Below are 15,727 nucleotides of genomic sequence, written 5' to 3' on the forward strand. Positions count from 1 at the left end.
CGTGGTCAGGGTGACGGGGTGGTCAGCACAGCTGGCTGGCAAGGAGGGCCTCTGCAGGCCTGTGCTCTGTGCCCAGCCTGGCGTCCAGGTGCCTCGCGGGCAGCCTGTCGTGGGTGGCCTGGTCAGGTGAAGGAGGCGGGACATTCGCACCCCCGCCGGCAGCCACACTTGCCTTCTTTGGTTGTCGCCGGGGCTGGCCAGAGCCGCCCAGAGCCGCGCTGACGGGCGCCCACAGCTGCGGCACACGTGTGCCGGCTGGAGCCTCCTGCGGGCGGGCGAGCCGGGAGGGCAGCCAGCGCTGCAGCTGAGGGCAGCAGGTGCCAGGCACTGGCCGCCCTCCCCGCTCCGGGGCCCACGGGGCTCCGTGCTGCCCGCTCTGGGCCGGACCCCGGGAGGCCTGCTCTGGAGCGCAAGGGGTGGCAGGTCTGGCCTGGGCCGCGTCGGTCACCGAGGTCTGCTGGGCCAGGAGTGTCCGCAATGGCTCGGGTCCGAGCCTGCCCGTGTGCAGCTGCCCGCCTGCCTGCCTGCGGGACTCGCTGGATCGGCAGGGAGAGCCGGGGCCGCTTGAGGCCCGGCCATGGAGTCCGAGCAGCTGGCCACTCCAGATCCCAGCTGCTGCCCCCTTTGGGCCTTGGCTGACCCTGAACTGAGAAGGGGAGCGTGGGGCTCCCCCTCTGCACCTCAGGGAAGATGAGCAGCTGCTGGTTCTGGAGCAGCCTGGGGCCGGGAGGGTCTGCCCTGGCCTGGCTCTGTGGGGCCGGGGCTCTGGTACCCCCAGCCACGGTCATGCCTTGCCCGCTGTGCCCTCTCTGCACCTGACCTTCAGGCCACTTGGGAATCTGGACAGCGTCCGGGGGCATCACCCGCTGGCCTGGCCACAGCCAGAGCTTTGAGCGGCCCAGCCTGGCCCAGGCGAGCTCGGCCACGTCCCCGGCCTGGGCGGTCCAGGAGGTGATCACATCAGGCCCAGCTGACCCAGGTGGCCCACCCCCGGTTTCTCCCAGGACGCCCCAGATGAGCCGCTTGCCAGCGAGAACAAGGGGCCCGGCGGTGGCAGCAGGCTCACCGGGTCTATTAGAAACGCAGGTTCTCGGGCCACCGACCTGCTGGGTCAGATGGGGGCTGCCTCGGGAGGGGCTGATGGAGGGTGCGCACCACTGCCCGGGGGGCGGGGCCGACCCTGGCCCCAGGGCTGCCCACAGGCAACGCCCCTGCTGTGCCACAGCCTGCCTCACCGCCTCTCTCTTCCCCACCCAGCGCCCACAGCTGACAAGGAGAAGGCCACAGCGATGCCGGACTCGCCCGCCGAGGTGAAGACGCAGCCCCGGGCCACACCCCCCAGCATGCCGCCGCCTGCCGCCTCCCAGGGGCCCGCGCGCCAGCCCCCCCTCACGCCCCACGCCAGTGAGTACCGGGCGGGCTGGGGCGCTGGGGCTGCCGGGCTGCCCCCGTGGGTGCCCGCTTGGGCCCGGGGCGGGCGGGAAGCTCGCCGGGCCACAGCCAGAGCTTCGGGAGCGGGGCCGCTTCTGGGGGTGGCTGCGTGGCCCGTGAGGGTTAGGGCTAGCGTTAGGGATAACCCTACCACCCCGCAGCCCCGTCCTTTGGGCAGATGCCGGGGCCTGTGACTCTGGGGTCCTGAGCCACTGCGAGGGGGCGACCGGGCTCGGGCCACGTGCGGGTCGGTGTCCGCTGCCCCCAGACCCGGGCCTGCCGGGGCTCTGCGGCGACAGGGTGGGAGTGTCCATGGCGCCCACATCCAGGGCCAGAGGCCAGAGGCCCCTCCCCCGTGTCACACCCTCTCTGGAGACCCCACATTCCTTAGCCTCGTGGACCCCGGTTCCCACCCATCCCAGCTACTTCCTCTGTCCCGTTGCATCCACCACCACCCTCGGCCCCGCCTCCTGGGCCACCGTAGGGCTGGCCCGTCCCCCCCGGGGGGGCAGGGTGCTGGGCCCACCCCTGGGACGGGGCAGCCGCTTCTCAGCGCTCGGCCGGGGCCCAGGCAGGCCCCACGTGTGGGGCTGGCTTGAGCCGGTCTCTGGTCCACTTTCTGCCTGCGTTTGGTGGACATGGTCAATGGTTGATGTCCGAAAGCGGGGCCCTCCTGGCCGCCGATCACCCTCCCTGCGGCCCCACCCCCACAGGGCACGGCAGCCGGCACCCAGCAGCCCTCAGGCCCCACCCGCTGCAGCGGCCACGCTGGGCTGGCCCAGAGGAGCCGCCTTCCCGTGGCGGGCGGCTGAGGCTGCCACGAGGCCCGTGCGGGCCCGACCTGACCTCAGCGGTGGTGAGGGGCACTGGTTGGCTCAGTGGGGGAAGGAGATCACGGTGGAACTGCTTGTGCGCAGAAGCGTGTGGGCACCCCTAAACTGCAGCCCCTGAGTGTGGGTCCCAAGTAGCAGCCCCAGCACAAGCGTGTGTCCGCCTGCCGGGGTCCCTTCCCAGTGGGGCCGCGTTCCCGAGTGCCCTGGAGTGGGAGCCCGATGTCCTGGCTGGGGACGGGTCAGCGGACATGCTGGCCCTCTGGGTCCAGCAGCCTGGGGCTGCTGCTGGACTGTGGTGTGGCGTGGGGTTCCCCTGCACCCCCCTGGCCCCTCCATTCTGCGCTGGCGCTCCTGGCACCGAGGGCCTCTCTCCGTGCGTGTGGGGAGACCAGCAGCACTGTTGCCCAGAGTGGGCACTGTCACGTGTCCCCTGCAGAGTGTCCCCCAGGGCTCAGGGTGGCCTCGGCTTCGCTCCTAACCCCAGGAGCCCCCAGAAGCCCGTGGTTAGCCGTGGGGTGTGCCTGGCTCGTGGCAGCCAGCACAGACACAGCCGCCACGCTCAGCGCTGCCCAGGCCACCAGCGCACCCAGCTGCCCAGAGGCTGACCTTGACCACAGCCCGAGCTGTGGCCTCCTTGCCCGCAGCTGCCGGACACGCGCACGTTGGCGCTGGGCTGCGGGGTGGCACGGGGGGGCGGGAGTGTGAGAGCATGCAGAAGCCAAGAGCAGGTCTCGCGCCAGCTTCTCTGCAGCCGGGAAGGCCCTGCCCTTGGCTGACCCTGGTGACGGGGGGCTCACTCCCTGCACTGCCCGGGGCTCCTCCCGCTGCGCCGCCGCACACATCAGCTCAGACAGATGGGCTCTGCCAGCCACAGCTCCGCCGCCAGCCACCCCACCCACCGTCTGTCCGCGGAGACACCAGCCGGGAGCGGCTCTGGCCCAGTAGGGTCACCAGGCTGCACCCAGGTCTCCTGCCTGGCCGATGGCCACTCCAGGACTCTCGCAGACCCCCAGGAGGTCCCGCCAGAGGTGACCCTGGAAGGGCCCCCCGCCCAACCGCATTCCTTTGCAGAGGCCCACGGTGGTGGCCCGTGGGGGTCCCGACCCCAGAGCTGCCCCAGGAGGCAGAGGGCAGGGACTGGCTGGGGGCGCCATGCGCAGGAAGGAGCCCCCGCAGGCCGTCCTGACCGCGTTTTTCTTATTTTGCTCACAGATCGAGAGGACGGGCCTGTGATGTCTCTGCCGCCCGGCCGTTTTCATGGCTGCTTAAAATGGTCTATGGTCTGTCTCTGTAAGTAAAATAACAAAAACCGCGGCTCCAAACGGCCTCCCTGTGCCCCGCCTGGCCCTCTCCCTGGGAGGCCTTGCGAGGCGCCCACGGCGGCACCCCGAGAGCGGAGGGGCTGGCGGCCGGGGTGGCCTCTCCGACCTCCACAGCCCCAAGTCACCTGGCCGGTGCCTGTGCCTCACCTGTGAACACCAGGGCTCAGGCGCTGGCCGCCAGGAGACCTGTCTGTCCAGAGCGGGGGCCTAGCGGGTGTGCAGAGCCGAAGGCTCCAGTGGGGGGCCACGTCCAGAGCACTGGTCTGGACAGGCCGGTCAGCCCAGGTGTGCAGCCGGCACCGGGGACAGACCACAGAGATGCTGGAGAGACACACATGCCTCGTTCACGCCCGTCCCCACGTCCCTGGACAGCAGTGCTGCCCACAAGGACCCTGGGCTCCCGGCCCAGCAGGGGCTGGCGGAAGGGTCCTCGTCCCAGCCCGCCCCCGCCCCGGCCACAGGCCTGGGGAGCTGCAGGGGTGCTAGTGTGTGCCCCCAAACCTCAGCTGGGGACACGTGTGCGGTCTAACTTAGTAACACACCTGTTGTGGGAATGAAGGCACTTGTGGCCTGGGGTTATTTTCGGCGTCTCTTTAGCAAGCTGCTGAGACTGCCCGGCAGCCGCGGGAGGGAACGTGGGCCAGCAGGCCTCCGGCAGGACCCAGGCTCCAGGGCCAGGCTGGTAAGGGAGCGGCGGGAGGCAGCCCGCCCCGACCAGGGTGGTGGAGGGTGGACAGCGGCCAGTGTGGGAAGCTGGGGAAGGCCGGGCCCCCCGGGGCAGCCCACCCAGCAACAGTGCAGGGAGCCAGCGGGAGAGGCCTCGCGGCCCCGGGTGTCTCCGCGGTGATAGTCTCCGCAGTGACAGCCGGAGACTGTCGTGGGCCTTGACCGCCAGGCAAGTGTCGGCGTCCCTGGGGGCAGCCGTGTTCACAGTGGCCGGCGCTGAGTGGAGAGTGGACGCTGCCCAGGGAGCGGTGGGGACGGCGCGTGCCCCTCCTAGCTCCATGCTCCATTCCAGAGCAGGGCGGGCGGGTGGGGGCACCCTGCTGCGGCCAGCCAGCCCGCGGTGCCCCTGGGGCGGAGGAGCGGCTCTCAGTGCTCCCAGCGGACGTCGCCAGCTACTCTGTAGAGCGAGGGGGGTCTGCTCCCCGCGGCCATCCCTTCCCAAGGGAGGGGCACCCCGCCTGCCTGCGTCGGGTGGCAGCCCTGGCCCTGCTCCCCCGGCTCCCAGCTTGAGGCCGCCCGGCCCTGAGTGGCAGGGGTAAGCTGGTTCTGTGGGCGGGCACAGGCAGAGGGCACCAGCACCTGCCCCCGGCCCCCAGCACCCACTCTGGTCCAGGCCAGGGCTGTTTGCAGACGAGATACAGAGGCCAGGCCTGATGGTCATGCCCAGCCCGCGCTGTCCCTGCCCGCCGGCGGGCTGGGTCTGTCCAAGGCGGTGTGCCCCACACGTGCCCACGCACCTCTGCAGAGGCGGATGGAGGCCCCTGGGCAGGTCCAGCCAGTCCCGGACTGGCCCCACGGCACCGGCACTCAGCCACGGTCCCGCACCTGTGGTGGGCAGCTGTGGATGTGGGCGCCTGGCTGCCCAGGGCCCGGCCCTTGGCCACGGGGCCTGAGCAAGCAGGAGGGCTCTGGGGCTCCGGCAGGAAGGTCAGCGGGAGCTGCTCCCAGAAGGCGCCGCTGGTGGGGCATCTGTACGGGGCTCACCCCACCAGGGCCGGAAGGCACAGGCCCCGCGGCCCAGGGCCAGGCAGGGCCCTTGCTGCCGGGGCTGAGTGGGCGCGGCGTGCGTGTGTGCACACGCGTGCTGCGTGTGTTCATGTGGGTGCACGTGTGTGTGCGTGCATGTGGGCTTCCATCCCCCTCCCAGAGCCCCCTCCACTGTCGCCTTTGGGCGGCTGTGGCCAGGCTGCTCAGGCAGGGCACTGGTGCGAGGGGCTGGCCAGGCTGCAGGCTGAGGCGCTGCCCCGGAGGCTGGCCTGGGTGCCTGCTGGTGCTGGCCTGGGCCCGGCTCGTGTCCCGCAGGCCCCGACACCACTGTGCGGACCCCATGCATGGCAACGCTGCAGTGACCCGAGCCGCCGCCAGGGTCCAGCCCCACGTGTCCTGGGCACCGGCCCTTAGCCTGCCCAGCTCCAGCAGCTGGCCCTGGGCCCCTGCGGGCAGCAGAGCTGGGGGTGGCATGCTGGATGGTGGATTCCCAGACTTCGGGGGCTTGCGGCCTCACCCCAGAGAAGGGCAGTGGGCTGGTGGACCCTGAGGGTGGACCCTGCCTGTGGCTGTCCTGGCTGGGAGGCAGGCGTCCCTGCCAGGTCTGGAGGCCGGACTGTGGACTGTGTGGCCGGGAGGAAGGGGCAGTGCCGGGTGGGTGCCAGGCCCAGGTCACAGCCACACTCAGCTCCCCTTACCACTGGGGTCTGTGGGAGCCACAGGGGCATTTGCCAGGGCGCCCAGGGCTTCCTCTGCCACCCTCACGCGCCCTCTGCCCTCCGCCCTCATGCGCCCTTTACCCTCCACAGTGATGAACGGCAGCAGCCACTCGCCCACAGCCGTCAGCGGTGCCCCGTCCACGCCCAGCGGCTTTAGCAATGGCCCGGCCGCCTCATCCACAGCCTCGCTGTCCACGCAGCACCTGCCCCCGGCCTGCGGGGCACGGCAGCTCAGCAAGCTCAAGCGCTTCCTCAGCACCCTGCAGCAGTTCGGCGGCGACATCTCCCCCGAGATCGGGGAGCGTGTGCGCGCGCTGGTGCTGGGGCTCGTGGTGAGTGCCCCCCACACCGGGCTGGGCGGGCGGCAGCAGCAGCAATGGCTCACCCCGCCCCTCTCCCCAGAACTCCACCCTGACCATCGAGGAGTTCCACTCCAAGCTGCAGGAGGCCACCAACTTCCCGCTGCGGCCCTTTGTCATCCCCTTCTTGAAGGTAAGGCCCAGCCCCCATGCCTGGCTGCATGGCTGGCCTTGCCCCTCCCACCGTGCTCCAGCTCCTGTCCCGGAGCAGCGCTGACCGGTCAGAGCCGACCCTTACGGAGCCTGCTGGGCGGGTTCGGCCGGCCACCCGGTCAGCTGCTTCCACCAGCCCTGCACTCCCAGACTGGGCCAAGCTGGGGACACGTCGCATGCAGAGAGGACGGGGCCCCGGGGCCGACGCAGCATGAGGCCGTGACCTGCTGAGGGCCGGGTGGGGAGGGCAGCCGGGCAGAGCCCCTGGCCACGGCCAGCGCAGGCAGGACAGCCTGTGGGGCTGGAGGGCTGGGAGCAGAGCAGGCCCCACAACCCAGCCCGTGGCCCAGAGCAGGCGCTGGGTAGCTCATGGGCTCGTGGAGTGGACGTGCTCCCGCCCAGCCCCTTCTCGGGTCTTCACTGCCCACAGGGCAGCACAAGGCCCTGCCCAGGAGCACTTGATGGAGGCCCTTTAGCCGCCTCGTGCCTCTAGGGCCCCCTCTGGGGTTGGTTTCCAGGCTGGCCCAGGTGCCAGCACAAGGCCTCTCCAGCCCCAGGGGTGGCCTTCAGGACAGACCCTGCCAGAGGCTGCAGCCAGAGCCCAACTTTGTCATGTAGCTGCTGCCCGCAGGCCACACCTGCTGCCCCCTGTGGCTGTGTGCGCCGGGCCCCAGCCGCAGGGTCCACCCTGGGCATCCACACCTGCTCATCAGGGCGGTGTCCTCTGGAGACAGGTTGACGTGCTGTAGAGGAGGTGTGCGGCCCATGGCTGGTGGCCAGTTGGCCCCTCCCAGCAGCCCCTGAGGCCAGCGCAGGCCCTGCCGCTGCTTGCCACTAGCCGGTAGGGAAACTGAGGCCCTGAGGTCCACCTGCTGCCACTGAGATGGCGCCGAGGCCCCAGGCAGCACTTGGCCCCCTGTAGCCCCTGCCCCCCGACACCCCCCCTCACCCTCCTGCTGCTGGCAGGGCCGGCGGCCCATCTGGCGACCACCTGCCCCACGGGCCTTGCTCCCCCTCCCGCAGGCTGCTGGCCGCAGCCCCGTCTAGGGGACACTCGATGCTTGTTCTGTGAGGTCAGATGTTTACAGCAGCTGCCAGCGCCTCGCCACCCCTGTTCATCCCGGAGACCGGTCCCTGCGGTCACCCCTGCCCGGCCACAGCCCAACCACTGCACACCCCCCAGGCCCAGCACGGGCCAGAAGGACGCTGAGGCCCCTGCGCGGCCTCCCCTCTGCCCACAGCGGCTCCCGGCCTCATGCGTGGCCCTGGCCAGCGGGGTGTCAAAGACACAGCTCGGCGTCCAGGGCGGTGGGCGAGGAGCTGGCCCGAGCCTCCGAGAGAGAGTCTGCGTGGCCCAGGGCCGCATGGGCAGTGGCCCTCGGGCTGTCCTCCCCTGGAGAGAGGCTGTGTGAATGTCAGCCCTGCCCTGGGGTCAGCCCGGGTCCCACTTCAGCCTCCCAGGGGGCTGGGGCTTCATTCCCACGGAGTGCCCCGGGCCACAGGCGCCTCCACCGCCCAGTTACAGAGCACACCGGAGGCCACAGTGCACGCCAAGGGCAGGCTGGCCACGTAGGCCTTTGACGGAGCGCTCAAGGCGGGAGCCCTCCAGCCCTGTGACGCGGAGCCGCGCTGTCCTGCTCACACGCGCGGGCCGAGCTCCCAGCTGTGAAGAGGGTCTCCCCGCCTTCCTGCAGCGTCAGACGCGGGTGGGGTCTGGAGGGCTCAGTGACCGCTCTGCTGCCAGCATCTCAGCGGGGCCCTGGGAACAGGGCAGAATCTGTGCCCAGGTCTCCACCCCATTCCTTCTATGCCAGGGTCCTCACTGCCCCCAGCAGGGCCCTGGGCCCCCGCTCCGTCTCCTGACCCGACCCCACCGGCTGAGCGGGAGCAGGGGCAGCCCCACCCGCCCGCCCACTGCCGGTTCCCAGCTGGCCCCAGCCGGCCAGGAATCCAGATGTTTGTGAGGCCCTGACAGCCACCAGCCGGTGCCCTGCTGCCCCCGCCCTGCCGAGCGGGCGGCCCCGGGGCCGGAGGGAGAGGATGCTGGCGTCCACAGGCCTCCCGGGGCCGCGTTTCCCAGCTCCTGCTGCTAACGTGCTCGACAGATGGCGGGCTGGCCCCGGTTCAGCTATCCAAACAGAAAAACAGGCCTGGCAGCCGGCGCTGCCTGACAGGACGCACGGGCTGCCGGCGGGTCCGGGTGGACGCACTGACGGGGTGCGGGGCGGCAAAGGCAGCTCGAAAGCACCGTGAGAAAGTTGGGACCGGGTTTATTTACAAATACTTAGGGCCGCTGGGCCCCTGTCCAGCGTCCTCGGGCCCGGCCGGCCCCCGCGGAAGCTGTGGGAGACTCCGGGGAAGGCGCCTGAGGAGCCACCGGCAGCCCAGAGGGCTTGGGGGCCTGGCGCCAGGGCCAGGGCATTGCGGCCCCACAGGCGTGGCGGGCGGGGCCACATTCCCGTCAGCACCCCCATGGGACATCGCTCCACCCCCACCCGCTGTGCCGTGTCCTCACCCGCAAATGCGGAGCCACGTCAAATGTCCCCCTGCAGGCGGCTGCGAGACCCCGGGGGGCGCACGGTGCCCATGCTCCAGGCCGAGGCACCCCAGGACTGCTGGAGCCCACAGGAAGTGGGGCTCGGTGGACCTCAACCGGGTGCACTCGGGTCAGAGCAGCCACACAGCCCCCCGCTCACAGGCAGCCGTGCTCCCCTCTCTGAGCCTCAGTTTCCCCCTCCACACAGTCACGCGTGGCACCGGGCACCAGCAAGGTCTTCTCTGCAGGCCTCTCTTGCCTCCTCCAGACGCCCCGGGGGGAGGGAGCCAGGTGACTCAGAATCTGACCCAGAATCTGGGCCCCCCTGCACCCCAAATTGCTGTGCACGCTGGGGGACAGGGTCCCCCGAGGCTCCCGCTTGCCCCGGGCATCACCAGGAAGTGCCCGTCCCGGGGGGCCGGAGGGCACAGCTCCCCGAGTCACACAGCCAGAGACCTGACCCTCCTGCCCCTGCCCCTGCCCCTCCTGCCCACAGGCAAACCTGCCGCTGCTGCAGCGAGAGCTCCTGCACTGCGCCCGCCTGGCCAAGCAGACGCCCGCCCAGTACCTGGCCCAGCACGAGCAGCTGCTGCTGGATGCCAGCGCCTCCTCCCCGGTCGACTCCTCCGAGCTCCTGCTGGACGCCCGCGAGAACGGCAAGAGGAGGTCGCCAGACAGGTGCGGGTGGTGCTGGGCGGGCGCTGGGGCCAGCAGGGAGCGGCGGCCGGGCTGAGGCGGGGCGTCCGCTGGGAGCGGGCTGGGCAGGCGCAGCCATCCCAGGAGGCCTCCGGTCAGGCCGAGGACGCGTGCCGGGGAAGAGGCAGGAGGGTCTGCCCGGCTCTTCCATCCGTGCTGGGGATGGCCCTGAGCACCGGGGGGGCCGAGGCCTGCACACCCCCCCAGGAGGCCACCGCTGTCGGGGTGACTGCGTCTGGTTACGGGAGCTGGGGTCCCCCTCCCCTTCCCCTGACAGCAGGCCAGGCTTCGAGCACCCTGGGCTCCGGGAGGGCCAGGGCCAGGGCCCCCAGGACAGCCCCAGAGGACACAGGGAGGAGCTGCTCCCGCTGCCGGGGCTCCGCCACGCCCCCTCTGCCCACACCGCAGCCTGGCACCTGCCAGGGCTCCGCCAGTCCCGTCGTCCATCATCTGTGCCCCACCCACTCCAGGACCAAAGAGAACGGGTCGGACCGGGACCCGCTGCACCCCGACCACCTCAGCAAGCGTCCCTGCACCCTGAGCCCCGCCCAGCGCTACAGCCCCACCCACGGGCCCCCACACCCCACGCCACCCCCGCACTTCCGGCTGGAGGATATGGCCACCGCCCACCACCTGCGGGACGCCTACCGCCACGCCGACCCCCGGGAGCTGCGGGACCGCCCTCGGCAGCTGGGTGAGGGGCCGGGCGGGTCAGCCTGGCCGGGTGTCAGGGGCTGGGGCGGGCCAGCCTGGGCAGGCCAGTGGGCCAGGTGGGCCAGCGGGAGCCCCCAGGAGCTGGATGAGCAGGACCAGACTGGGTCGGTGGGAGCCCACGGGCACAGCAGGTACCCGGGACACAGCAGGACGCCTCAGCCTGTCCGGGAGGCTGCTGAGGAAGCGGTGTGGACTGGGAACTAGAGTGGGGGTCCCGCCCAGGGCCGGGCTGAGCTGTGCCCCCCCGGACACCTCTGCAGGAGGGCATCTTCTTGGCCTGGGCACCCTCCCTTAGGGCCCTGTAGGGCCCGTTCTCCCCAGGTGGGGGGCCATGGCTGCAGGTGTCCATCCTGGGCCCCCCCGCTGGTGGGGCAGGCCCGAGTCTGCGGGATGTTGAGCCTGAGGGGCACTGGCCGCCTGCCCGGCACACAGCCCTCGGGTTAGAGGCCTCTGGGGGGACTTCATCTCCCAGCAGGGCCCAAAACAGCTTCAGCCGCGCAGAGGGGCAGTGTCCAGGTCGGAGACCTGCTTATGGGCAGGGTGAGCACATGTGGATGCCTGGCCTCAAGCCCTGCACCCCACGGTGCACCCTTGGGTGGTCACACGACCTCCTGCCCATGTGCTTGGTGGGCTGGCTCCCAGGAGCGGGCACACGGCCGTGGGGAGCAGCCAACACAGCTGCTGCCACCCCCCCACCTGCCCGCGGGTAGGGGCCAGCGGCCCTGGTGCAGGGACACAGGCCCCCTGGGCAGGGCCAGCGCCGCCTCAGCCCTGCAGAGGCTCCCGGGGCCAGGCAGCAGGTGACACGTCTGCGGGTGCCAGCCGGGGTCAGGCAGGTGCTAACTCCCGCCCGTCCAGCGACTGCAAAAATAAACGCCAGCTGCCGGCACGTCTCAGCCTCTATTTTGGTTGGGGCCTTGGCACAGGGCAGGGCGGTGGGCACCTCGTCGGCCAAGTAGTCCTCTACGGTTTCGGGGGCAGGCGGGTTTGGGAGGCCAGGATGCTGAGGGCCTAAGTGGACAGTACCCAGCCCCAGGAGGTGTCCACCAACCTGGGCACCCAGTACAGGCCCGGGCAGCGTCTCGGAGGGCACCCAGCACAGGGAGCAGGGCGAGGACAGAGCCTCGGGCATGCTGGTTTCTGGGGTGCAGAGCCCCACCGTCCGGTCTGGCCAAGCCAGCCAAAGCCGGTTCTGACTGACCCCACCGCCCTTGGGCCAGCACAGTCCCGCGCCAGCCGTGTCCTCTTCTGTAAAGCAGACCCTGGGGCTAACACAGGGCGGGGGGGTCCCCTCACAGACCCCGGGCAGCTCTCGGGCCCCGTCTCCTCCTGTGGGGTCCGGAGAGGGAGACTGAGGCAGAGAGAGGGGCCAGTCGGGGCCCAGGGCTCCCTTGGGAATGAGTGTGGGCAGCAGCTTGCCTGACCCGCTGTCCCAGCGGGCCTGGCGGTACAGCCAGGAGGGCACACGTGGGCAGGTTCACAAGCCAGCGCGGCTCCCTGGGCCGGGGACACAGGCTGGCCTGGGGCTGGGCAGGTGGGCAGGCGGCCTGGGCTCAGCAGGGGCCTGAGCGTCCACCCTCCCGCAGTGGTACACGGGTCCAGGCCGGAGGAGGTGATTGACCACAGGCTCACGGAGCGCGAGTGGGCCGAGGAGTGGAAGCACCTCAACAACGTGAGTGTCCAGGCCCGGCTGAGGGGCCGCACGTCCCAGGGCCACCTGAGGGTGGGGGCAGAGTGACCACCCCTCTGGTCAGCTCCTCAGAAGGCCCCTCCTCTGCCTGGAGTTTCCCCAGAGTAATGCGGGACGTGGGGGCCACTCACACCATTTTCAGGATCAGCCGCCGCACGCTGCCTTGGGCCGGGGGCACACAGGAGTGACCGGCGCCCCCGCGGCCGGCCTGATCCTGGAGCGTGGGGGCAGAGCCCGAGGCCCTGAGTTCCAGCACACTTGCCGGCGAGCCTGGTGCCCAGGCTGGGGGTCTGGGCTGAAACTGACCCCTGCTCCAGCCCTCCCCGCCCCCCCACCCCCGCCCGGTGGGCCGTGCCCAAGCTCAGACCCCGCCCGCAGCTCCTGAACTGCATCATGGACATGGCGGAGAAGACGCGGCGTTCACTCACTGTGCTGCGGCGCTGCCAGGAGGCCGACCGTGAGGCCCTCAACCACTGGAGCCGGCGCTGCAGCGACTCCGAGGACCCCAAGAAGGGCCCGGTGCCTGGCATCCGGCCCCTCGGCAGCTCCGGGGGTGCAGAGGGGGCTCAGCTAGGTGCGCAGGGCGGGGCTGGCGTGCCAAAAGCTGGGTGCACGGGGTGTGCGTGCCAAGAGCTGGGGTGTGTGGGGTGGGGTGGGCGTGCAGAGCTGGGGTACATGGGGCAGGGTGGACATGCAGAGCGCTAGGGTGCATGGGGCGTGTGTGCGGAGAGCTGGGATGCACGGGGTGGCGGGAGGCCTGACCTAGTGTCGTGTGTGCGTGGAGGGGCGCCACGGCCAGCACCCATCACACGCCAAGCGACAGGGCTGGGAAGGCCCGTTGGCTCTCGCCACGCTCGTGGACACCGAGAGGCCGGGAGGGCCCGGCTCCCACCCCAATTCAAGGCCCGTCAGCACCCGAGTCCCTTTCCCGACAGCACCTGCCCACCCAGCAGCTGCTGCAGGGCTTCAACCAGGGGGGCCCCGGGGCCCCGGGGCCAGCAGCCGGCCCGTGCGTGACGCAGCCCCTATGTTATAGACGCCCCCCGGGAGCTCCTGCCCAGGACCCTCGCAGGCTACATGCCCGAGGAGATCTGGAGGAAGGCTGGTGAGTGGGGACCCCAAGAGGGAGCCAGGGGTGGGCAGGCCACACTCCCCACTGCCCAGCATATGGGGGGCAGGGGCTCAGCTGTGCCCAACTTGTGGCAAAATCTTGGGCCTTACAGGCCTGCGGGCTCGGGGGTGCCTTGGAGCAACCTGTGCGGGGCAGGGCTGTCGCTGGCCAACACCGGGTGGCCACTAGCCAGAGCCTAACAGGCCGAAGGTGGTGTGTGGGGAGAGCAGTGGGCTCAGCGCTGCGTCCGAGGGGTTGGAGGAGGCAGGCTGCCCCTGGGGGAAGCGCAGCTGCTGTCAGCATGGGGCCCGGGACCCGCAGCAGAAGCAGCAGCAGCAGCACCTGGAAGGTGCTGGGATGCAGATTCCTGGGCCCTGCCCAGCCTCATCAGCACAGGGGTGGCCAGACCCCCTTCCTGCCTCCAGCTCCACCTCCAGCTGCCTCGGCCTGCTGGTCTGAGCCCCTCTGCGTGGGGCGAGCACTGTGGCCCTGGGTCTCACAGGGCGCGGGGCGGCGGCCAGGGCTCCCGGCACTCTCGTGACGGGGCCGCCCCCCCGCAGAGGAGGCGGTGAACGAGGTGAAGCGGCAGGCCATGTCGGAGCTGCAGAAGGCGGTGTCGGACGCGGAGCGCAAGGCCCACGAGCTCATCAGCACCGAGCGCGCCAAGATGCAGCGGGCCCTGGCCGAGGCGCGCCGGCAGGCCTCGGAGGACGCGCTGACGGTCGTGAACCAGCAGGAGGACTCCAGTGAGGTAGGGCGGCCCCCACCCCCGCACAGGCCCGTGCCTGGCCCCCACCCCACCGCGCAGCCTGGCCGCCTTTATTCTCCCCGGCTCCAAATTCCGGTACGGGAGCTCCGGGGAGGCCGCGAGGGCTTCCTGGAGGAGAGGGAAGGGGCTGTGGGCCCTCCTGGTGGAGACCTGCGGCCCTGTGAGCGAGGGGGCCCAACTGGAACCGGCGGGGTCGTGCGACGCAGCAGCAGCCTGCCCCCGTGCCCGCCTGGCACTGCGACGGCCAGACGCCCATGGGCGCGGCCCACCTGCCACGCTCCTCTCCTCGCGTGACGCCCGGCGGGCTGGGTGCGCGCGGCTCGGGGAGCGTGCCCGCTCGGGAGGCGGGCTGCTGCTCCGGGCCTGCCCTGACCGCCCGCTCTCGCACCAGAGCTGCTGGAACTGCGGGCGCAAGGCCAGCGAGACCTGCAGCGGCTGCAACGCGGCGCGCTACTGCGGCTCCTTCTGCCAGCACAGGGACTGGGAGAAGCACCACCACGTGTGCGGCCAGAGCCTGCAGGGCCCCGCGGCCGCCGCGCCCGACGCCGCGCCCGGCCCGCCCGCCGCCCCCTGCCTGCCCGTGGGCGCCGCCAGCCCCCGCGAGGCCGGCTCCGCGGGGCCCTCTCGCCCCGGCTCCCCGGGCCCGCCGGACGCCGCCCCCCGCTGACCCGCCCAGACCCTGCCGCCCGGCCGCCGCCGCTGCCCCCGCCGCCCGCCCCGCCCCGCCCCGGCCCGGCCCCGGCCGCCGGCTCTGCTGCTACCGCTTCTCTCCAAAAGAAAACACAGAACCGCCTCCAACGCCGCTTCCTCAGCCACCGCGAGCCGCGGGGGCCCCGGCCCGGCCTCACGCCCCCTCGTCCCGGCGGCCCCTCCGGCGCCCTCCCTCCAGCGGAAGAGCCCCGCTGCCCGGCGGCTGCCGTTTCCCGAGGGACAGAGGGAGGGCAGGGCGGGCGAGAGCCGCCCAGAAGCGCACGAAGACGCCTCCGGGCCCCGCTGCTGATTACAGGGGAGAAGAAAACCCGCTCCCGCCGGAGACCCGAGCTGCGCCGCGGGGGCGCCCGGCCCTGGCGCGGGAGGGAGGCGACAGAGGACGTGCCCCACTCCACGCAGCTGTGGCTTCAGGTTTCTCTTCCTCCGGCGGCGTCGGCCGCGGGCTCCAAGCAGAAATCCAAGCAGCCGCGCCGCGAGGTGACGGGAGCCCCGCGACTGCGGCCCAGGGCGCCGCCCCGCGCCCCCCAAGCCCCGCCACGCGCCCTCGTCGGCCCCTTCTCTTGCCTGATCCTTTTTGGGGGGTTGGGCGACGGGCTGGTGGGGTCTCGCTTCTTCCTCCGCGGCTCCAGCGGCCCGTCCCCGCCGCGCGGGCTCTGCCACGTCCTGCTTTTCTGCCGACGAAACCCGCCACCGGGTCCTTCCAAGAGCCGCATTCCGCGGCCCACGGCGGCGAGCCTGTGCCGGGGCTCGACGGCTCTCAGGGCAGGAGGCGAGCCCGGCCGGCCCTCCGCGGCTGCCCTCCGCTACCTCTTCTCCCGGCCGCCGGCCCGCCACGGCCTCCGCGTCCTCACGCTTTTGCAGAAAATACCCAGCACCGTCCCCCGAGACTCAGTGGCTGTGCACAGCACCTGCGCCGCTGCCCAGCTGCGCTGCGGGGCGACCCGGGGACACCCCCACGCCCTCGCCTGCC

General features: G+C 71.6%; 1 protein-coding gene across 1 annotated transcript; it reads left to right on the top strand.

Annotated features, from left to right (window-relative positions):
* Nucleotides 1-1,274: 1,274 nt before the first annotated feature.
* CBFA2T3 (CBFA2/RUNX1 partner transcriptional co-repressor 3) lies at nt 1,275-14,713 on the top strand (the record flags this gene model as incomplete). The annotated part of the gene is made up of 11 exons (XM_084257640.1): nt 1,275-1,404; nt 3,477-3,554; nt 6,109-6,350; nt 6,421-6,510; nt 9,563-9,744; nt 10,233-10,456; nt 12,063-12,148; nt 12,545-12,740; nt 13,203-13,271; nt 13,838-14,028; nt 14,438-14,713. The coding sequence occupies exons 1-11, from the start codon at nt 1,290-1,292 to the stop codon at nt 14,711-14,713; spliced, it is 1,749 nt and encodes a 582-aa protein (XP_084113766.1). The 5' UTR covers nt 1,275-1,289.
* Between the last annotated feature and the right edge of the window lie 1,014 nt (nt 14,714-15,727).

Source organism: Talpa europaea (assembly GCF_964194135.1).
Source record: "Talpa europaea genome assembly, chromosome: 16".
Lineage (NCBI taxonomy): Eukaryota > Metazoa > Chordata > Mammalia > Eulipotyphla > Talpidae > Talpa > Talpa europaea.